This window comes from Ips typographus, linkage group LG6, assembly GCF_016097725.1.
Source record: "Ips typographus isolate SLU linkage group LG6, UJ_Ityp_2.0, whole genome shotgun sequence".
NCBI classification, from domain to species: Eukaryota; Metazoa; Arthropoda; class Insecta; order Coleoptera; family Curculionidae; genus Ips; species Ips typographus.
Genome location: NC_138427.1, coordinates 3,950,113 through 3,970,825, shown reverse-complemented (window position 1 = coordinate 3,970,825; position 20,713 = coordinate 3,950,113). Strand labels below are relative to the sequence as shown.

General features: G+C 33.0%; 6 protein-coding genes across 6 annotated transcripts; 4 read left to right on the top strand and 2 right to left on the bottom strand.

Moving 5' to 3' along the window:
* The first annotated feature begins 47 nt into the window (after window positions 1-47).
* Window positions 48-1,450, top strand: LOC145731202 (uncharacterized). The gene is made up of 2 exons (XM_081982868.1): window positions 48-874; window positions 965-1,450. The coding sequence occupies exons 1-2, from the start codon at window positions 86-88 to the stop codon at window positions 1,403-1,405; spliced, it is 1,230 nt and encodes a 409-aa protein (XP_081838994.1). The 5' UTR covers window positions 48-85; the 3' UTR covers window positions 1,406-1,450.
* Window positions 1,451-1,894: 444 nt separating this feature from the next.
* On the bottom strand, window positions 1,895-5,437 carry LOC145731206 (uncharacterized). Its single transcript, XM_081982873.1, has 2 exons — window positions 2,477-5,437; window positions 1,895-2,416 (listed from the first exon to the last, which is right to left on the bottom strand). The coding sequence occupies exons 1-2, from the start codon at window positions 3,248-3,250 to the stop codon at window positions 1,976-1,978; spliced, it is 1,215 nt and encodes a 404-aa protein (XP_081838999.1). The 5' UTR covers window positions 3,251-5,437; the 3' UTR covers window positions 1,895-1,975.
* Window positions 5,438-5,856: 419 nt separating this feature from the next.
* On the top strand, window positions 5,857-7,286 carry LOC145731203 (uncharacterized). Its single transcript, XM_081982869.1, has 2 exons — window positions 5,857-6,703; window positions 6,801-7,286. The coding sequence occupies exons 1-2, from the start codon at window positions 5,915-5,917 to the stop codon at window positions 7,239-7,241; spliced, it is 1,230 nt and encodes a 409-aa protein (XP_081838995.1). The 5' UTR covers window positions 5,857-5,914; the 3' UTR covers window positions 7,242-7,286.
* A 456-nt stretch (window positions 7,287-7,742) lies between these two features.
* LOC145730436 (uncharacterized) lies at window positions 7,743-12,060 on the bottom strand. The gene is made up of 4 exons (XM_081981649.1): window positions 11,243-12,060; window positions 10,725-11,180; window positions 8,325-9,101; window positions 7,743-8,264 (listed from the first exon to the last, which is right to left on the bottom strand). Exons 1-4 carry the CDS (start codon window positions 12,020-12,022, stop codon window positions 7,824-7,826), a joined length of 2,454 nt encoding a protein of 817 aa, XP_081837775.1. The 5' UTR covers window positions 12,023-12,060; the 3' UTR covers window positions 7,743-7,823.
* Window positions 12,061-13,666: 1,606 nt separating this feature from the next.
* On the top strand, window positions 13,667-16,016 carry LOC145730435 (uncharacterized). The gene is made up of 3 exons (XM_081981648.1): window positions 13,667-15,207; window positions 15,346-15,419; window positions 15,545-16,016. Exons 1-3 carry the CDS (start codon window positions 14,457-14,459, stop codon window positions 15,986-15,988), a joined length of 1,269 nt encoding a protein of 422 aa, XP_081837774.1. The 5' UTR covers window positions 13,667-14,456; the 3' UTR covers window positions 15,989-16,016.
* Window positions 16,017-19,275: 3,259 nt separating this feature from the next.
* On the top strand, window positions 19,276-20,713 carry LOC145731204 (uncharacterized). Its single transcript, XM_081982870.1, has 2 exons — window positions 19,276-20,127; window positions 20,188-20,713. Exons 1-2 carry the CDS (start codon window positions 19,339-19,341, stop codon window positions 20,620-20,622), a joined length of 1,224 nt encoding a protein of 407 aa, XP_081838996.1. The 5' UTR covers window positions 19,276-19,338; the 3' UTR covers window positions 20,623-20,713.

The following is a 20,713-nucleotide window of genomic DNA, read 5'->3' as shown; positions in this document are numbered from 1 at the left end:
GTTGATTAAAAAGCGAAAATTTCATTATTTACCTGTAGTAGGTATTGTAGTTAGTGAAAGTATAGCTAGTTTCTAAAAAGTAACAATGACTGGCACAGATCTAGTTTCAGATAGAGCTGAAAAGTGGATTAAAGAGATATTATCAAAACAAAAATATGACATAACGGAAGTGAAAATTACGGGTTCTTCAGAAAAAGGTGAAGGATATATGGGAGATATAATCTTCGCTACCGTACATTTTGCCAAAAATGGAGAAAATGGTGTCTTGGATATTGTGGTCAAAAGTGGAAAAATATCCGCAAGTCTACGAGAAAAGTTTCCTGTTCAGGTTGCTTTTGAAAGGGAAGTTTTTATGTATACCTACATAATTTCAATATTTCAAAGTTTAGAAACTGAGTGCCAGGTCGATTATTTGAGTAAGTTCCTACCCAAAACTTATGGAACGCTACTTCGAGACGGAGAAGAAGTAGTGATACTGCAAAATCTTAAAGCAGTAGGATATGAACTTCATGATAGATTCCAACCTCTAAACATTGACCACCTGAAACTAACTTTAGATAATTATGGAAAGTTTCACGCTTTAGGCATGGCATTTAAACATAAAAACCCAGCAGTGTTTCAAGACAAAATTGCTAGTTTACCTTGTCTTGCAAAAGGTTTCTTAGATGGAATGGTAAATATACTGCAAGTAGCAGAAAAAACGATGTTATCAATACTAGAAGAAGCTGAGGAGTCGTATTTAACTGAAAAATTGAGGAAAATGTTTCCAAATGGATATATAAAAGAGTATGAGGAGATACTGGACGTGGGAGAAGAAAATTGCACTTTAATTCATGGAGATTGTTGGAACAATAATTATATGTTCAAATATATTGTGAGTACGATTAGAATGTTAGAAACTCAATTTTGCCCTGTTATATGCTAATTATTATTTAAGAAAATAAAATTTTAATGGTACTTTCAGGACTCAGAACAAACAAAACCAGAATCAGTAGCTTTCTTGGACTTCCAAACGATAAAAGCAGGTTCTCCTGTCTTGGACTTGTCTTACCACATCTACTCCACATCTTCAGGAGCAGAACTAGAACAATTTGATGTTTTACTGGAAACATACTATCAATCCTTAGCGAAATCTCTTGAAGAACTGGACTGCAATCCTGAAGAAGTATTTTCTTTCTCAGAACTACGTCGACAGTGGAATGTGTTCTCAACAATGGGATTTCTCACGGGAACGTGTGCTATACTGCTTACTTTGAGTAATCAAGAAGATGTGCTAGAGATTGAGAATATTGATCAGAAAGACGTTTTGGATAGGTGGGGTCAGCTTAATGAGAAAAGTCACGACATTATAGCTTCCAGGTACTTAGCAATAGCAAAACATTTTGTAAATCATAGATTTGAGTAAACATTACTTTTAATTTGAAATTTGTTATTAGAGGTGTTTGGTACATTTTATGTTTTTATTATGAATTGAGTCAAGAAGCTCCTAGCTAGATTACCAGCCAGTCCCTGAAATAGACGCAATTTTTATTACATTTGACGTTTAAAAAAACTAGATTTTTGGCATATTTAAAGGGGGTAACCCAATGAATTTTTCTGGAAATTTTTTAATGATACCATTTGTTGAAACCTGCCAAAATTGCCGTAATTTCAAAGCCAGTGACAAAATTCACAAACAGACACCAGATTCGTGTTCTCTATTACAGAATTAGATAAAACGACCAGCTTGACAATCTATATTCAATATGGCAGCGGTCGGTATAATAGGCCAAGAAAAACCTTAATTTAGAAAAAATGTCGCCGCATTTTTCCAAAAAATTGCCAATAACTTGATTATTTGAAATATTTATAAAGACACATCTTATGATAATAGGTACTTAATGAAGGTCGCTAGAGGGCGTCAAACTTTTATTGAGATGTATAAAAAATACATTGAATAATGTACGTCATTTCTAAACTATTGTTTATGTCATAGTTACAAATTTTGTATACCATAGTAATGTCTGAGACTTGACAAAAGTCTAGGGACAAAAAGATTTAAATTTTTCTTTTGACCCTGTTCGATCCTCTTCTTAAGCAGCGATTCATCGTTAGATGTAAAGTCCACTGTATCTGTTTCGTCTGCCAAAGCAAAAAACAAAGCCAAGATTGCCATTATCACGCCATATAAAGCATACTTCTTCCATTGTCTTTCTAACTCACTAAACGGAAACAACTTGTCCGAACTGAATCCCAACTGATTCAAACATGTAGACAACGAATCGTGGTATACTCGTAAAAGAGTTGGAAACTCTTTCAGTTCAGTCTCTGACGCTGTGACATAAACATGGTAAGCTAAATCATAGATTGGGGAAGCTGCTTGTATGAACTGAAAGTCTAGAAACTTTACTGCACTTGGTTTAGTCTTGTCTGGTTCCTAAAATTACATAGAAATAAAAACTCAATCAAAGTTGTTTTTAAAAGTTTTGCTACTTACTTCATATTTAAACATAAAGTTATTGTTCCAGGCGTCACTGTGAATGATTACGCTGTTTGATTCATCGATCTGACAAAAATCAATAAACTTGCTGGTGAAACCTTCTGGCATTTCTTTCTTTAGGAGATCCAAAAGTTTTAATTCACCGTTTGCTTCTAAAACTGAATACGCAATATCCTGGGAGATATCGATTATTTTTTTAAAAAATGGAAACGTTTCCTTCATTCTCGCTTTAAGGGTTAATCTCAATTCATTAAATTCTGTCGGACACTTTTCTCTATATGCCAGCCCAAAAGCGTGAAACTTTCCATACTTTTCGAAAGTAAGCTTCAAATGGTGGATGTTGAACGGCTTCAGACGATCGTGAAGCTCGTATCCAAGAGACTTCAAGTCGTCAAGCAATAAAACTTCTTGATGATCGTACAATAGAGTATTGAAACATTTCACTATAAAACCATCAATTTCACTAAAATTGTTTATTTTTTCCATATCTTTCCAAATGGGCACTAATGTAGCGTATAAAAAAATTTCATTTTTAAATGAATTGCTAATTGAAAGTTTTTCACGCAATTCTGGAGAGTCCTTGCCATATTTCAAAGCAACGTTGAATTCTTCTTTTCGTCCATCGTTTGTTTCACCATGTACTTTCGCAAAACAGAAACCACCCAAGTATCCGTTACCTGCGCCTGTTGAACCACTTAACTCTATATTTATTTTCTCGAAGTTGTATGGTTTAAAACCATCAATAATCCATCTCTGAACTAATTCCGCCATTGCAAATTATATTGTAATTGTACGGCACTTCACAAATTTATTTTTACTCTCTTAGGCTACAAAAATCGAACTAAACACATGATAAGAAAAAATAAGGCTTGCATATTTTTTAATCTCAATTAAAATGGCCTTGCTGATAAGTAACTAATTGGATGTCACGTTATTGCTGTTTTTGCATCATTTAGCTCATATAATAAATACTTAAAAAAAACTTTAAAAAATACTACTAAAAAAGACCAGTGAGTTTATTTTCTATTGGAAAGTAAAGAAAATTGAATTGCGACATTTACGTTTGGAGTTCAAATCTAGATATCACCACTGTTATTTTAATTTTTCTTTGTTTTCAAGTTTTACAAAAAAACTAAGTACCTTCTCTAGGAATTTTTACGCAAGTTTTGCCTTTAAACATTTTTCAAATCTTTACTAGTTCAGGAGATATCCCACAAAATTCATTTTGGGAACCAGAAACGCCTTTTTTCTTAAAAAGTGTCTCAAAACTTTGCCTGGTTATAGCTCAGTTTTTTTTTTGAGGAACGGCAACAGTAAACCATTCAATAATCTCAGTTTTTTCTTCTCTTTAAAATTGTTTGATCCAAAAACCGCCCTCTGTATAAGAAAGCCAAGAAGGTGCATGCCAAAAATTCCAATATGGCCGAAATATGGGATTGACAGTTTGCATTTGTTTGTATTGTGGAAATTGAGTTTTTGGATGATTAAATTAATTTTTAAGGTTTAAAGTCAAGACTTGGGATTACTTGCCAAAGTAATTTTTGTTTGCTATTATATATTGTTGTTTATATGTTTATTGTTCTAGTGAAAGTGTAGTTTGTGTTCATTTTATTGTGTTATCGCTATTGTTATTGTTCCTTCATTGTTCTATAATTTGTGGTTGGTTTTTTAACTTAAATTCTATTGCTTCTACAATATGCCGTCCACTGGTTGTTTGCCAAATTTCTAAAAGCAATTTGGTGAAAGGCCCAAAAGTGTCAGTCTTTTCCTTTCCAAAAGACCCTGCTCGAACCCAACAGTGGTTGAAAGCTTTGAACTGGAATGATTTTACTCCAACACAATACTCAGTGGTAAGTACAATATGCTTTCTCATTCAGTAAACTTATTGCCTCTTACATACATTGGTATGTGACTTATGTGAGTTACATTTTGAGGCCGCCTGCATTTTGAGAGCAACAAAGGTTTACTCTGAAGAAACAGGACAGCTTTTAGAAGTTCTATTGGCACATTTACATTTTAAAAGAAAGGTCTTGGTAATAATATAAAACCCATTTACCAGTTTTGCTTACCTAGATTCAAGGATTTCCAAATTTTCTTTGATTGAGCAGTTTTTACATTAGTTTGTTGTACTTTCCAAGACAAAGGGTTCTAACCAAACTTGCTTTGGCTGGACTTTATTGGATATAAAAAGCCATATCTATACATATCTGGATCAGGAATGAAGCGTTCTTTGATTTTTCACTCACAACTTCTAATCAACTACACGAAAAAATTAAAAAAAACATATTTTCTACTGCATCTCCATAGGTTTGTGTACAAAAAAAAATCCGATAACGCCGCCATTAAAAGTGACATTCTAGGCTTTCTTGTAAAGAAGGCGGTGTCCAAAATCATCTTGACAGTCTTTGGTGTAAACGATGAGTCAAAATAGTAATATGACAATGTTTAGCTAAGCCGTGTTCAAGTAAATGGAATGTAAAAATTGTAATATGTGATCATTTTCGAGTTGATCCAGCATCAGCATATTTGATTTGATTTATATTTTTAGAATCAGAAGAAAAAGATCTATCCAGTAATGAGAAATTACCAATGTACACCTGTATTAAATTATCAATTTAATACAGGGTGTTTCATTAGGAATTTATCAACATTGTATTTTTTTTTTCACTTTTGCCATGATCTTTTATTTTTTTCCATAACACTTTCTAAATTCAAGATAAGCATTATACCTTTTCTATTCACGGTTTTTTCCTACCTATCAAAATAAAGTCGCCAAAAGTTGTCTAAATATTCGGACCAACAATATTGTTCTCCATGAGAATTTTAATTATTGTCAAGATTTCAAAGCAAAATAATGCATACGTAGAATGATACACACACTATACACTGATAACATTAGTAATTTTCAAAAACATAATTTTATATGTAACTTTTAAAAAATTAGGATATTTTCTAAGAAAGTAACTTGTTACATTGTTCAATACTTTAATAAAAAATATATATTTTAAAATCTATATAAATTAAATTAAGATTTATAAGAAGAACTGATTGCTCAAAATTTTTGTTTTAGAAACAACTATCTTTGATGTGATTTACGTTCTTCCAACTAAAGTAATAGAACAATTAGCTTATTTATTAACTTAATTTTTTTGTCGACTTCTCGCTAAAAAAAATTGTCAATGAATATTGTTGAAACATATTATGTATTCTAATCAGAATTAATTTCATATTGTGATTACAATACGCAATATTTCACAATTAACAAAGTTTTTCAACATAAAAAAATCAGCGGGTGTACAAGCAAGTTACATTCCATATCTCCGATCTGATTACAGTTATCTCAATATTTTAGTTGATTAAAAAGCGAAAATATCATTATTTACCTGTAGTAGGTATTGTAGTTGGTGAAAGTATAGCTAGTTTGTAAAAGTAACAATGACTGGCACAGATCTAGTTTCAGATAGAGCTGATAAGTGGATTAAAGAGATATTATCAAAACAAAAATATGACATAACGGAAGTGAAAATTACGGGTTCTTCAGAAAAAGGTGAAGGATATATGGGAGATATAATCTTTGCTACCGTACATTTTGCCAAAAATGGAGAAAATGGTGTCTTGGATATTGTGGTCAAAAGTGGAAAAATATCCGCAAGTCTACGAGAAAAGTTTCCTGTTCAGGTTGCTTTTGAAAGGGAAGTTTTTATGTATACCTACATAATTTCAATATTTCAAAGTTTAGAAACTGAGTGCCAGGTCGATTATTTGAGTAAGTTCCTACCCAAAACTTATGGAACGCTACTTCGAGACGGAGAAGAAGTAGTGATACTGCAAAATCTTAAAGCAGCTGGATATGAACTTCATGATAGATTCCAACCTCTAAACATTGACCACCTGAAACTAACTTTAGATAATTATGGAAAGTTTCACGCTTTAGGCATGGCATTTAAACATAAAAACCCAGCAGTGTTTCAAGACAAAATTGCTAGTTTACCTTGTCTTGCAAAAGGTTTCTTAGAGGGAATGGTAAATTTGCTGCAAGTAGCAGAAAAAACGATGTTATCAATACTAGAAGAAGCTGAGGAGTCTTATTTAACTGAAAAATTGAGGAAAATGTTTCCAAATGGATATTTAAAAGAGTATAAGGAGATACTGGACGTGGGAGAAGAAAACTGCACTTTAATTCATGGAGATTGTTGGAACAATAATTATATGTTCAAATATATTGTGAGTATGATTAGAATGTTAGAAACTCAATTTTGCCCTGTTATATGCCCTGCTGCTATTATTATTTAATAAAATAAAATTTTAATGCTACTTTCAGGACTCAGAACAAACGAAACCAGAATCAGTAGCTTTTTTGGACTTCCAAATGATAAAAGCAGGTTCTCCTGTCTTGGACTTGTCTTATCACATCTACTCCACATCTTCAGGAGCAGAACTAGAACAATTTGATGTTTTACTGGAAACATACTATCAATCCTTAGCGAAATCTCTTGAAGAACTGGACTGCAATCCTGAAGAAGTATTTCCTTTCTCAGAACTACGTCGACAGTGGAATGTGTTCTCAACAATGGGATTTCTCATGGGAACGTGTGTTATGCTGCTTACTTTGAGTAATCAAGAAGATGTGCTAGAGATTGAGAATATTGATCAGAAAGACGGTTTTGATAGGTTGGGTCAGCTTAATGAGAAAAGTCACGACATTATAGCTCCCAGGTACTTAGCAATAGCAAAACATTTTGTAAATCATAGATTTGAGTAAACATTACTTTTAATTTGAAATTTGTTATTAGAGGTGTTTGGTACATTTTATGTTTTTATTATGAATTGAGTCAAGAAGCTCCTAGCTAGATTACCAGCCAGTCCCTGAAATAGACGCAATTTTTATTACATTTGACGTTTAAAAAAACTAGATTTTTGGCATATTTAAAGGGGGTAACCCAATGAATTTTTCTGGAAATTTTTTAATGATACCATTTGTTGAAAACTGCCAAAATTGCCGTAATTTCAAAGCCAGTGACAAAATTGGGGCAGTTATAGCAAAACAGACACCAGATTCGTGTTCTCTATTACAGAATTAGATAAAACGACCAGCTTGACAATCTATGTTCAATATGGCAGCGGTCAGTATAATAGGCCAAGAAAAACCTTAATTTAGAAAAAATGTCGCCGCATTTTTCCAAAAAATTGCCAATAACTTGATTATTTGAAATATTTATAAAGACACATCTTATGATAATAGGTACTTAATGAAGGTCGCTAGAGGGCGTCAAACTTTTATTGAGATGTATAAAAAATACATTGAATAATGTACGTCATTTCTAAACTATTGTTTATATCATAGTTACAAATTTTGTATACCATAGTAATGTCTGAGACTTGACAAAAGTCTAGGGACAAAAAGATTTAAATTTTTCTTTTGACCCTGTTCGATCCTCTTCTTAAGCAGCGATTCATCGTTAGATGTAAAGTCCACTGTATCTGTTTCGTCTGCCAAAGCAAAAAACAAAGCCAAGATTGCCATTATCACGCCATATAAAGCATACTTCTTCCATTGTCTTTCTAACTCACTAAACGGAAACAACTTGTCCGAACTGAATCCCAACTGATTCAAACATGTAGACAACGAATCGTGGTATACTCGTAAAAGAGTTGGAAACTCTTTCAGTTCAGTCTCTGACGCTGTGACATAAACATGGTAAGCTAAATCATAGATTGGGGAAGCTGCTTGTATGAACTGAAAGTCTAGAAACTTTACTGCACTTGGTTTAGTCTTGTCTGGTTCCTAAAATTACATAGAAATAAAAACTCAATCAAAGTTGTTTTTAAAAGTTTTGCTACTTACTTCATATTTAAACATAAAGTTATTGTTCCAGGCGTCACTGTGAATGATTACGCTGTTTGATTCATCGATCTGACAAAACTCAATAAACTTGCTGGTGAAACCTTCTGGCATTTCTTTCTTTAGGAGATCCAAAAGTTTTAATTCACCGTTTGCTTCTAAAACTGAATACGCAATATCCTGGGAGATATCGATTATTTTTTTAAAAAATGGAAACGTTTCCTTCATTCTCGCTTTAAGGGTTAATCTCAATTCATTAAATTCTTTCGGACACTTTTCTCTATATGCCAGCCCAAAAGCGTGAAACTTTCCATACTTTTCGAAAGTAAGATTCAAATGGTGGATGTTGAACGGCTTCAGACGATCGTGAAGCTCGTATCCAAGAGACTTCAAGTCGTCAAGCAATAAAACTTCTTGATTATCGTACAATAGAGTATTGAAACATTTCACTATAAAACCATCAATTTCACTAAAATTATTTATTTTTTCCATATCTTTCCAAATGGGCACTAATGTAGCGTATAAAAAAAATTCATTTTGAAATGAATTGCTAATTGAAAGTTTTTCACGCAATTCTGGAGAGTCCTTGCCATATTTCAAAGCAACGTTAAATTCTTCTTTTCGTCCATCCTTTGTTTCACCATGTACTTTCGCAAAACAGAAACCACCCAAGTATCCGTCACCTGCGCCTGTTGAACCACTTAACTCTATATTAATTTTCTCGAATTTGTATGGTTTAAAACCATCAATAATCCATCTCTGAACTAATTCCGCCATTGCAAATTATATTGTAATTGTACGGCACTTCAAAAATTTATTTTTACTCTCTTAGGCTACAAAAATCGAACTAAACACAATACATGATAAGAAAAAATAAGGCTTGCATATTTTTTAATCTCAATTAAAATGACCTTGCTGATAAGTAACTAATTCGGTGTCACGTTATTGCTGTTTTTGCATCATTTAGCTCATATAATAAATACTTAAAAAAAACTTAAAAAAATACTACTAAAAAAGACCAGTGAGTTTATTTTCTATTGGAAAGTAAAGAAAATTCAATTGCGACATTTACGTTTGGAGTTCAAATCTAGATATCACCACTGTTATTTTAATTTTTCTTTGTTTTCAAGTTTTACAAAAAAACTAAGTACCTTCTCTAGGAATTTTTACGCAAGTTTTGCCTTTAAACATTTTTCAAATCTTTACTAGTTCAGGAGATATCCCACAAAATTCATTTTGGGAACCAGAAACGCCTTTTTTCTTAAAAAGTGTCTCAAAACTTTGCCTGGTTATAGCTCAGTTTCTTTTTGAGGAACAGCAACAGTAAACCATTCAATAATCTCAGTTTTTTCTTCTCTTTAAAATTGTTTGATCCAAAATCATCTTGACAGTCTTTGGTGTAAACGATGAGTCAAAATAGTAATATGACAATGTTTAGCTAAGCCGTTTTCAAGTAAATGGAATGTAAAAATTGTAATCATCATTTTCGAGTTGATCCAGCGTCAGCATATTTGATTTGATTTATATTTTTGGAATCAGAAGAAAATCTATTATGTTATATCTACTATATTATCAATTTAATACAGGGTGCTTTATTAGGAATTTATCAACATTGTATTTTATTTTTCACTTTTGCCATGATCTTTTATTTTTTTCCATAACACTTTCTAAATTCAAGATAAGCATTATACCTTTTCTATTCACGGTTTTTTCCTACCTATCAAAATAAAGTCGCCAAAAGTTGTCTAAATATGCGGACCAACAATATTGTTCTCCATGAGAATTTTAATTATTGTCATGATTTCAAAGCAAAATAATGCATTTGTAGAATGATACACACACACTATACACTGATAACATTAGTAATTTTCAAAAACATAATTTTATATGTAACTTTTAATCGCAATGATAAACCAATAATAAAAATCGTAAATAACAAGAACGTAATAGTTTTGTGTATATTTACAATAATTATTGATAAAAAATTCATTGATTTAAAGGCAGTTGTACTGAATAATAGGCTGAAAATATTTAATGAAGATAAGTCTGCGGTCATTATGTTGTAAAACGGGAAAAAAGATATGTTTAGAAGTAGCCGACTAATGCTGAAATAAATACTTGATTATTTTTTTAAGTGTTTATCTTTATTGACATAGTATGAACAAACCGAACCATGAATATCACTCTGACCTACAGATTATTACTATAATAACACATGTTCCAGATTCCTCTTTGGAAGCAAGAACCAAATGGAATTTTATGTTTTGTCTGGGAATGTTAAGATATTTACTTTCGTATCTATTCAGCAAGTTATCGCACACCACAACTAAATGTAACAATACATAATTATTAAAAAACTACTTTATTGCAGAATATTGGTTTTAAATAAACTTAACATTAAGCTGCTACAATGTAGTCACCATCACTAAACCCATAATGATGTCTTAGAGCTGCTACTATTCTAGGAGCAAAAAGATTGAATTTCTTCTTCTTAATATGTTCGAACATGTTCTTAAGCTGGTTATGCTCATCGTTTGACGCAAAATCTACTGCGTCTGTTTTGTCTGCCAAAGCAAAAGGCATAGCCATGGATGCCATTACCACTCCGAATATTGAATACTTTTTCCATTGTTTTTCTAACTCACTCATAGGAAACAATTTGTCCGAACTGAATCCCAACTGGTTCAAACACGTAGACAGAGAGTTGTGATATACTCGTAGAAGGGCTTGAAATTCTTTAAGCTCAGTTTCTGATGCTGTGGCATAAATGTGGTAAGATAAGTCATAGACTAAAGGAGCAGCTTGTATAAGTTGGAAATCTAAAAATTTAACTGCGCTTGGTTTGGATTTGTTTCTTTCCTAAAATTTTAAACAAAACAAACTTTAAACTATTTTAAACAATTTTGTTAGGTACTACTTACATCATATTTAAACATAAAGTTATTGTTCCAACAATCACCGTGAATGATTGTGCTGTTTGGTTCATCAATTTGAGATAACTCATCAAACTTGCTAGTTAAACCTTCCGGTGCTTCTTCGCGCAGACGATCCAAAAGTTTTAATTCACCTTTCGCTTCTAAAACTGCATAGAGAGTATCTTGAGTGATGTCAAATACTTCGGTAAAAAGTGGCATAGATGCCTTCATTCTCGACTTAAGCGTTATCCTCATTTTATTAAAGTCTTCCGGATTCTTTTCTCTATATGCCAGTCCAAGAGCATGGAACTTTCCGTACTTCTCTAACGTAAGATTCAAATGATCTATGTTAAGAGGTTTCAAACGGTCGTAAAGTACATATCCGAGAGACTTTAAGTTTTCAAGTAATAAAACTTCTTGATTGTCGTACAGTAGGGTGTTAAAACATTTCACCATAAAGCTGTCTACTTCGTTAAAATTATTAGCTTTTTCCATTTTCCTGAATATTGGCACTAGTGTGGCATATACAAAAATCTCATTTTTAAATACTTCTGTTACTGGAAATACCTCACGCATCTGTACGGAGTCTTTTCCATATTTCAATGCAACATTGAACTTTTTGTTACGTCCGTCTTTGGTCTGACCACTGACTTTGGCAAAAAAAATACCACCCACATATCCGTCTCCTACGTCCGATGAACCACTTAGTTCTATGTCAATTGTCTCGAATTTGTACGGTTGAAATCCATCAACAATCCACTTTTTAACTGATTTTTCAAAAGCCATGACAAGAACTAGTTGACTGTTATTTTTCTACAAGCTAACTAATAACTACTGTATCAAATTGTTGCTTATATATCAGTTTAAATTATTATTATAGATGATTAAAATAGCTTTTAGAACAAAAGTTTGTACTATCATGCTGATAAAAGCGAAATTGCTACTGTCTGTTTTGCTATAATCAAAATAGTGTAGTTTTCTTTGTGTAAGGTCAGACAAACAATAAATCATTTTGTTACATATTACAAAATGAAACGAATTGAAATGTAAACATGTATTAATAATGAAGGAAAGTCATATTTAATGATATTATTATATTGGTTATATTGGTATTGCCCAGAAGGAAACCAGGGGTCAGCGTATATTCCAAATATCACACTAGACGGAATTAACTACAGCGTGTAGGGCATGAAGAATAATCACCAGGAGACCACGAAATTAGCATTGGAAATATCAAAATGGTAGGAACCACTACTAAAAATACTGTACAATTTATACAATGCTTGCCTGAGAAATACTACAACCCATAAGCATCATCATAATATTGCTGCATAAAAAAGGTGATATAACACCACAAATACAATCAGCATACTTTTGCAGATTTTTAAAATCTTTATGAGAATCATTACCAAAATGTTAACAACGAAATTTGGTTTCTATCAATCAAACGAACAGGGAAGATTCTGTAAGAGCTAGGACAACAATGATCACCTCCACACAGTGAAAATACTTATTGAAAATTGTATTGAGTACAATTATAGCCTTTGGTGCTCGTCTTTCGATACAGTGGAATATCGTAGTTTGCTCCAAGCCCTCACAGATTGCTGAGTCGACTATAATCAGACTCTATAAAGATACTCCTGAATTCTCCAAAATAGAGCGAGGAGTGAGGATGGATGATGTTATCTCTACCAAATTTGGGATACATGTTTAAGCGTACTAAGATCGAACATTTTGTTATTAACATCAATGGAGCTAAACTGGAATTAGCATCCAAAGAAGTTGGGCTTAATATCAACATCAAAGACCAAGTTTATGACAAACCTAGTCACCATTGAAAATTTCAAGGCTAACATTGAGCAATTATGGTCCTATAAATACTTGGGCTAAGAAATATGAATGGGGAGAGACAATCAAATTTGTAAAATTGGCACAAGAATAGATCTCACCTAGACAGCCTTTGAAAAACGTGCACTCCTGAAGAGGCTTATTCCAATTGTCTCCAGTAGAATTTGTGGTGAGCGGTTTAGAACCAGTTCCACCCCGAATGTCGCCCCTCCACTTCATATGGGGTCGAAAGACATTTCTTTTTCTTTCCCTAAGTCGCCATCTATCCGAGAATGCTTTGAGTTGTAACCCCCGAACTTTCCTGCTAGGCATCTAACACTATTAAACCATTCCTGAAAATTGAATTTGTTTTGATTTTTGCTTGAACTACACTACTTATCCAGTTATCTATATACTTTCTTGCAAAAATCACGACATTAGACATTATAACCTACACGTATTTAAATCTTATCTGATGACGCGTGTCGGTGTTAATTACTTTATTACGAGTGTCACTGTAAATAAAAATGGCGATAACAGCTGCTGCAAGGTGAATTTAAGTGTTTTGATATCCTTGAAAAAAGTCAGTCAACATTATTTATACCTAATAGGATATATAATCTTCATCTGAACTCGACAAATGTATGCTTCTGTTTTCTATTTAATCAGCACTCTGTAGAAGCTCGGATTGTACAGGACAATTAGTAAATATCACTGTAATGATAAATACAGGGCGGTTCAAATTGATTGTAGGATAATTCAAGTGTGGAAAGTACCTTAACAATAAACTCCAAAGTGTCATATAAACTGTAGTCAAAAAGTGGGCTCTAGCGGAGTTAGAGCACCTTAAAGGCAAGCCACAAATAATTTTTTTTATTTCCAATTCCTAGACGAAAAAAGTTACCCAAATGATGATGTTGAATTTTTATACGCTATACACTTTGGCGTTTATTTTTAATGAACTTTCTACCCTTCAAGTATCCTACAATAAATTTGGACTACCCTGTATACAAACCCCCATCTATGACCTATTACGGACATACTGATTTCTCATTGTTTCAAGGACAGATTTAAAAACAGGAAATTTATAGTAATTGATGACTTGCGAGCTAAAAAACTTTACATATAATTAAACAAACCAAATTGACCAAAATGACTTAAATCCAAACAATATTTTTTTCGTCTATAGACAACCGTGTATTTAATCATTATTAGTTGAAAAAATGTTATTAGGAAGAGATTACATTTTTAACAAGGTTATTGACTATGACTAGCACTTGTACACGTGCGTTTAAGTTGTTTAGATATAAACACATATATTATTTAAGATCAAGGATTCAGTTTAGTTCAATTCAGTGATAGATCAAAACAATTGCAATCTCCGTGGTACATAATGAGTATTGCAAGTATTGTTAACCAGTGGATAAGAGATGGGCTAAAACCCTACAATTACAAAAATATTGAAGTTGAGTTAACTGGTTTGTCTGAAGTAGGAGACGGTTATGTGGGAGATATTGCATTTTCCAAAGTACACGTACTCAAATCAGATGGAACTAAAGAAGTATTGAATATTGTGGTAAAGTATTCGAAGTCTGATCCGGTAAAGCGAAAAGAGTTTCCAGTTGCCGCTCTTTTTCAATCAGAAATATTTATTTATGGAACATTGATACCACTTTACAAAAATTTTGAAAACAATGCTAAGTTGGAGTTATTAGACAATTTTTTACCCAAATGCTATAGCACCTACGAATATGAAAACCAAGAAATTCTCTTACTTGAGGACCTACAAGTTGGATTTGAGATCCATGACAGAATGACACCATTAGACGCGGACCATCTGAAAATTACCTACAAAAATTATGGTGTATGGCATGCTTTTTCAATAGCATACAGACAAAAATATCCCAAAGAGTTTCAAAAAGCAAAAACAAACCTTCAATCGCATCTTGCAGCGCTACAACCATTGTTTGAACCACTTTTTCTCACTTCCGAAGAAAATGTTTATGCCGTTTTAGAGGAAGCTGGTGAAGCGGACCTGGTGGCCCAACTTAAAAAAGAGGTTTCTAGCAGTTTTTTCTTGAAAACTAGAAATTTGGACCATTTGAGCGCAAACGAGACTAACAATGTTATTGTACATGGTGATGGCTGAACTTCATGTTTAAATATAAGGTAAAACAAATTTTTATATTAGTAATTTTGCTTTGTTACTTTTATAAATTATTGTGACTATATCCCTCATCTAACTACAATGCAATTTTTTAACTCCCTGTACATTTCTTCAGATTTTAAGAGTACTCATAAAGACAAATACAACGATTTACAGAATTACTACTTTTACAACATTTTCTCTCAGAGAGTCAAAAACACTATTTTATGTAGTACGAAAATTTGATGAACTTTTAAACACATAAATAACAATAAATTTAAAATCAAAGTTAATTTCTATATCTAAACTACAATAAAATATTTTTTTTATTTTAGGGAAATAACCAAGTCAAACCAGAGAGTGCCAAGCTGATTGACTACCAATTGAGTCACGTTGATTCTCCAGTCTTTGATTTGTCCTACCATCTCTATGCGACTGCTTCAGAAGCCGCTCTAGACGAGTTTCCTGGTCTGCTTCGGATATACCATGACACGCTGTCATTCTGCTTAAAACGATTGGGATACGATCCCGAGAAAGTATTTTCCTTCAGCGAGCTGGAACGTCAATGGAAAATCTTCTCGATTAAGGGGTTAATATGGGGAACCATGGCCAGTCCATTCGCTATATGCGAAAAAGGGGATATTGTCGATATGGCACTTCAGGAGGCCAAAGTGTTTAGAGAAATGTACAAACAAGTCAGATTGAAAAAATTTGAGTCTATTAAAAGTAGATTTTTGCCTGCTGTTAAGCATTATTTTAAGCATCGTAATGGATTTTAATAAATTTTGTATACTCTGTAAACTACAATTTCAGTTGTTTTAATGTCAATTACGTTTAACATTGTTTGGCTAAACGTCCCTTAACCCTTGGTATACGTTACTAAAGAAAGGCTTAAATTCCTTTAACTTACTACTCTTGGGTATAAACAGAACATCATTAAGGAAACATTGTTCAGAACGAAAAGTTTGTAACAGATACAACTCATCAGATCTTCTTCTTCTTCGTCAGCCTTTAATGGTCCACTGCTGAACATCAGAAAGAAGTCTCTTCCACAGTTTTACATGTGTCCCTATCTAGGGCAAGTTGGTGCCAGTTTCGGCCCACCAACTGCTTGATGTCGTCTACCACTCTCTTCTGGGGTCTTCCGATACTCCTTTTTGTTAATCGTGCTCCTGCCTCGTTCTCTTTCACATTTTTCTTCTGTGTTGCGATCGCTCTTTGGGTTGTTCTAAGACGTTCTGTGTTAGTGTTACAGTTTCCAGCCCATATGTAGATACAGGTCAGATGCATGCTTCATAGACATTTCTTTTGAAATTTAGAGGGATGTTTTGGTTTTTGAGAATATGTGCCAATTTCCCGTATGCCGCCCAGCTCAGTTGTATTCTCCTGGTTATCTCAGACGTTTGGTTTTTCTTGCCCAATTTAACTAAATGATCTAGGTACTGATAATCTACGCATTACAGATAATCTACGCAAAGACGTGATAATCTATTGTTAAATGGAAATCATCTCTACTCATGATCTTGGTCTTATTCAAGTTAATTTTTAGTCCCACCCGCAGGAATTCTTCATGGTGTTCTTTCATCATAATTTCTATTTCAATGGGGTCGTTGCTTATGTAAACAATTTAGGTGAGTATCATCAATCCTCCATTAATATACACTGCACTGCCCTGTTTCCTTGTCTTTCTCATATAACTTTATTATGTGAGAAAGAATATGATGAGTCTTCAAATATGGGTTGTTCCATGTCGGCAGATACACCTTTTTAAATTGAAAATTGTTTAAAAATTGACCCAAAATAATGGAAACATATAAACAAATGAGATTTAAGATTATTTATGTATACTTAACCTTAAGTAATAACAATTTACAATTTGAATATCGCAATAATGGATATGTTCGTAAAACTGCATTGATCTTGGATTATTAGCAAAATTCTCCTTTTAGAAGCTATCAATTACTCACTATAACTCTGTCAATAAATCAATAACCCGACAAATATTATACAGTCATGCGCCTCTCGTCAAAAACTGTCAATGTCACGTGGTCACGTAAACGTTCAACCAGTGAGAGCTTTTAATTCCAATCTCCAGCCAATCTAAATCCTGAAATGTACTCTGATGAGAGTACTACCACAATACTACATCAAAACTGAATGACTGAACAATATGGTGACGGAATATTTGCATTACGTCCTAAAAGAACTATCTGTAAAACTTTTCTTGACATTGGGCAAGCGCATAATCATTATTTCTTTTAATTTGTGTAATATATGTTATTTACTAATTTTTTTTATTAATTATTAGTGTATTATACCTGTTTCCCCGATACTTCCAAGTCGATTTTAAGTACAACTTAAGCTAGGTTGAGGTTTCAAAACTGCAGTCTAAACTAAACTAAAACTGGCCTTAAACTCAATTAAAGTAAATTTGGAAATGCCAGACAATGTTTGTACAACTATTTGGAAAAATTATTTCAAACTGTCAAAGGCCTCGAAATACTATCTACTAACCTCTTAAGAATGTTCAGTACTTTACAAGTGCCCTAAACAGTTCTAGACTTTTTAAATTGCCCTCAATACTATTGAAAACCGCCCAAACAATTGCTAGAAGCCTTTACAGATGTCTTAAATCGTCCAAACATTTTTTAAAACCGTTAGGGCCTTCTTAAATTATTTTGAGTGCCAAAAGCATCTAAATAGTACTGAAAAGATTTCCAAAAATGTTCAGAGGATGCACAGTGTGTGTTTTTTTGATATTGCTCTACTGCAGAATCTTCTTGTAAATACCATCGGCCTCTAAATACCACTGAAAACCTTAACCGAACAATTGTCAGTAGTCTCTACAAGTATTCTGAGCCTTTTAGTATTATTTAATATACCAGATGACGACTCCCTTTGGAGTTCCAGAGCCTTCTAAATATTACTGTTAACCTACCTACCTAACTTTTTGAAAATCCTTTGAAGCACACAGAGGCCTTTAAATACAAGTGTCTCTCTCTTCTACAAATCCTAAACATTCCCATATGCTTAATTTGCCAGATGCATCTAGAACAATTTCGGAAATGTCATGGACCTCTAAATACTACGGAAACTTCAGACATTTTTTTAATGGCGAAAGAATTCCATAGATTCTTCAAAAAACCTTCTAAAATGTTAGGGAGCAGTAGAATAACTGACCTATCTGTTTCATATTTATTTTCAAAAATGCCAGAGCCCTCAAGAGTCTTTTTGGAAGTTCCAGAAACTATGAATAGTAATGTTAAAGTTTGATCATGAAGGTAAGGCATGAAGATGTGTAAGTTTAGTACAGTTTTCTTACAGTGTTTGACACAAGACGTGTTTCATAGGCTCATGATTCCTAATTGGAGAGATGACACTTGACTGTTTAAAAGTAAATGATGTTCTAGTATCTTATGACAGTTGGCACATACGTAAAAACTGTTAAAATTTGCTCAGTCTGATCTGGATTGTGTAAGAACCACAGTTTAGATCAGTTTTCTTACAATACTAGAGACAAGACGTGGTTTTTAGCTGCTTGATATTTATTTTCGCAGTGGTCACTTTACGGTCTAAGTAAATTATGTTCTAGTGTCACATGACAGCTGTTATAAATGACGTCAAAACTGTCAAACTTTGCTCAACCAAGGCATAAGGCTGTAAAAATTGAAGTTTAATCATCGAATTCAAATTTATTATTTTATATGTGACTTGTCAGAGAATAGGTACCTACGTTTAATTTTCCAAGGAGAAAAATTAACTTAATTACATCAAACAAGATGATAGTAACATGCAGCTACCGAATATTTTAACTAATTTGCTATCATATTTTTTCTACGTATTGATCAATAAAACTTGTTATGTTTTGACGTATAAATTAAGCTGATTAATGTGACTAAGAGTTATCACGTGCAATAAAGTGCAATACACTTTTATTTAATAATTCTGTTTGTAAATTTTATAAAGCGAAAACAATGAGAAAAGTATTATCCAATTCAAAATCATTACGCAAGATCTATCATTACAGAGCACTTTGAAAACTACATATAAATGATCTTTAATACGGTGTCTCGTTTATTTACAGTTTCAGAATCTACGGTAGTGTATCGTACTAAACATTTGCGGTGCAATGAGTAATCAAATTGATCTTGAATTGGAATTGCAAAAATGGGTTAACGAAGGATTTAAATCATACAATTTCGAAACCGTTACACTGGATGTAACTGGTTCTTCTACAGTGGGTGATGGTTTTTTAGGTGGTGTCGCTTTCGGTAAAGTGATCGGACAAAAAAATAAAAAGAAAGTGGAATATGATGTTGTTATAAAGTTTGGCAAAAAAGCTGCACGCGACAAAATTCCAGTGAAAGGGATTTTTGAAAATGAAATATGTTTTTACTCATATATTGTACCGATGTTTAAAAAATTCGAAAAGAAATGCAATATTAATGTTCTTGACACATTTCTACCCAAGTGTTATAACACTCTTTTACTAAAGGACCAAGAAGTGATCACACTAGAAAATTTGAAGGCTGAAGGATATGAGCTTTATGACAAATACAAGCCGTTAAACTTTGAGCACTTAAAGTTAAACTTTGAAAAGTACGGGCAAGTGCACGCCTTTTCTATGGCTTTTAAAAGGAAAGATCCCGAACAGTACCAAAAAATTTTGACACAAATTGCATCGAATTCTGGACCCAAGCAGTTTTTTCCGGAAATCCACAGCTTATTCGAGAACGCAGAAAAGACAGTTTACTCAATTTTGGAAAATGAAGGAGAAATGGAGCTGGTGAACAAACTAAAAAAGTTGACACCTAAAGGATTCCCGAAAAAGCATTTAGAGTCGATGGAGGTAAAAGTGGAAAAATCTGTTATTTGTCATGGTGACAGTTGGAATAACAACTATATGTACAAATACACTGTAAGTATTGATAGAACCATAGAAAAAGAAACTTATAAAACTTATTTTGTGTTATTTCAGAATGATTCAAAACCAACATCCGTGAAAATTTTGGATTTCCAGTTAATAATGCTTGCATCACCAGTATACGACTTAAGCTACCACTTGTATTCCACTGGATCAGAACTGGAATTTCAGCAATATCCCAAATTGATCAGGGCCTATTACGAGTCACTTTCAACATGCCTAAAGCAATTGGGATGTGACCCAGCAGTAGAATTTTCTTTGAACGAATTAAACGAGCACTGGAAGTTATATTCGTTATACGGAATGTTAATAGGCATGGTTGCATTAACATTTGCGTTATCTGATCAGGATAACGCTATTAATTTTGAAACTGCCGATGAGCAAAAGATTAAAGAGATGTACGAGGATGTGAAGAAAAAAAATTATGCCCGCATGGCATCTAGGATTTTACCGGCAATTAGGCATTATTTCCATGTATTGGAACATTAGCTTTTCAAAAGTGATAACTGTTGATAATATACTGTATTAAATTTTATTTTATTTTTAAGCCATTCGAAATAAATTTATTCTTTTTATAAAA

What these genes read in the sequence shown, in the direction of transcription:
- LOC145731203 (XM_081982869.1), top strand. Translation starts at nt 5,915, where the DNA reads ATGACTGGCACAGATCTAGTTTCAGATAGAGCTGATAAGTGGATTAAA. An exon ending in ATTATATGTTCAAATATATT is followed by an intron (nt 6,704 to 6,800) that starts GTGAGTATGATT and finishes TGCTACTTTCAG; the next exon opens with GACTCAGAACAAACGAAACC.
- LOC145731202 (XM_081982868.1), top strand. Translation starts at nt 86, where the DNA reads ATGACTGGCACAGATCTAGTTTCAGATAGAGCTGAAAAGTGGATTAAA. An exon ending in ATTATATGTTCAAATATATT is followed by an intron (nt 875 to 964) that starts GTGAGTACGATT and finishes TGGTACTTTCAG; the next exon opens with GACTCAGAACAAACAAAACC.
- LOC145731204 (XM_081982870.1), top strand. Translation starts at nt 19,339, where the DNA reads ATGAGTAATCAAATTGATCTTGAATTGGAATTGCAAAAATGGGTTAAC. An exon ending in ACTATATGTACAAATACACT is followed by an intron (nt 20,128 to 20,187) that starts GTAAGTATTGAT and finishes GTGTTATTTCAG; the next exon opens with AATGATTCAAAACCAACATC.
- LOC145730435 (XM_081981648.1), top strand. Translation starts at nt 14,457, where the DNA reads ATGAGTATTGCAAGTATTGTTAACCAGTGGATAAGAGATGGGCTAAAA. An exon ending in TGTTATTGTACATGGTGATG is followed by an intron (nt 15,208 to 15,345) that starts GCTGAACTTCAT and finishes ACATTTCTTCAG; the next exon opens with ATTTTAAGAGTACTCATAAA. An exon ending in ACAACATTTTCTCTCAGAGA is followed by an intron (nt 15,420 to 15,544) that starts GTCAAAAACACT and finishes TTTTTATTTTAG; the next exon opens with GGAAATAACCAAGTCAAACC.
- LOC145730436 (XM_081981649.1), bottom strand. Translation starts at nt 12,022, where the DNA reads ATGGCTTTTGAAAAATCAGTTAAAAAGTGGATTGTTGATGGATTTCAA. An exon ending in ACTTTATGTTTAAATATGAT is followed by an intron (nt 11,181 to 11,242) that starts GTAAGTAGTACC and finishes TTAAAATTTTAG; the next exon opens with GAAAGAAACAAATCCAAACC. An exon ending in ATGGTGACTACATTGTAGCA is followed by an intron (nt 9,102 to 10,724) that starts GCTTAATGTTAA and finishes ACAATATAATTT; the next exon opens with GCAATGGCGGAATTAGTTCA.
- LOC145731206 (XM_081982873.1), bottom strand. Translation starts at nt 3,250, where the DNA reads ATGGCGGAATTAGTTCAGAGATGGATTATTGATGGTTTTAAACCATAC. An exon ending in ACTTTATGTTTAAATATGAA is followed by an intron (nt 2,417 to 2,476) that starts GTAAGTAGCAAA and finishes ATGTAATTTTAG; the next exon opens with GAACCAGACAAGACTAAACC.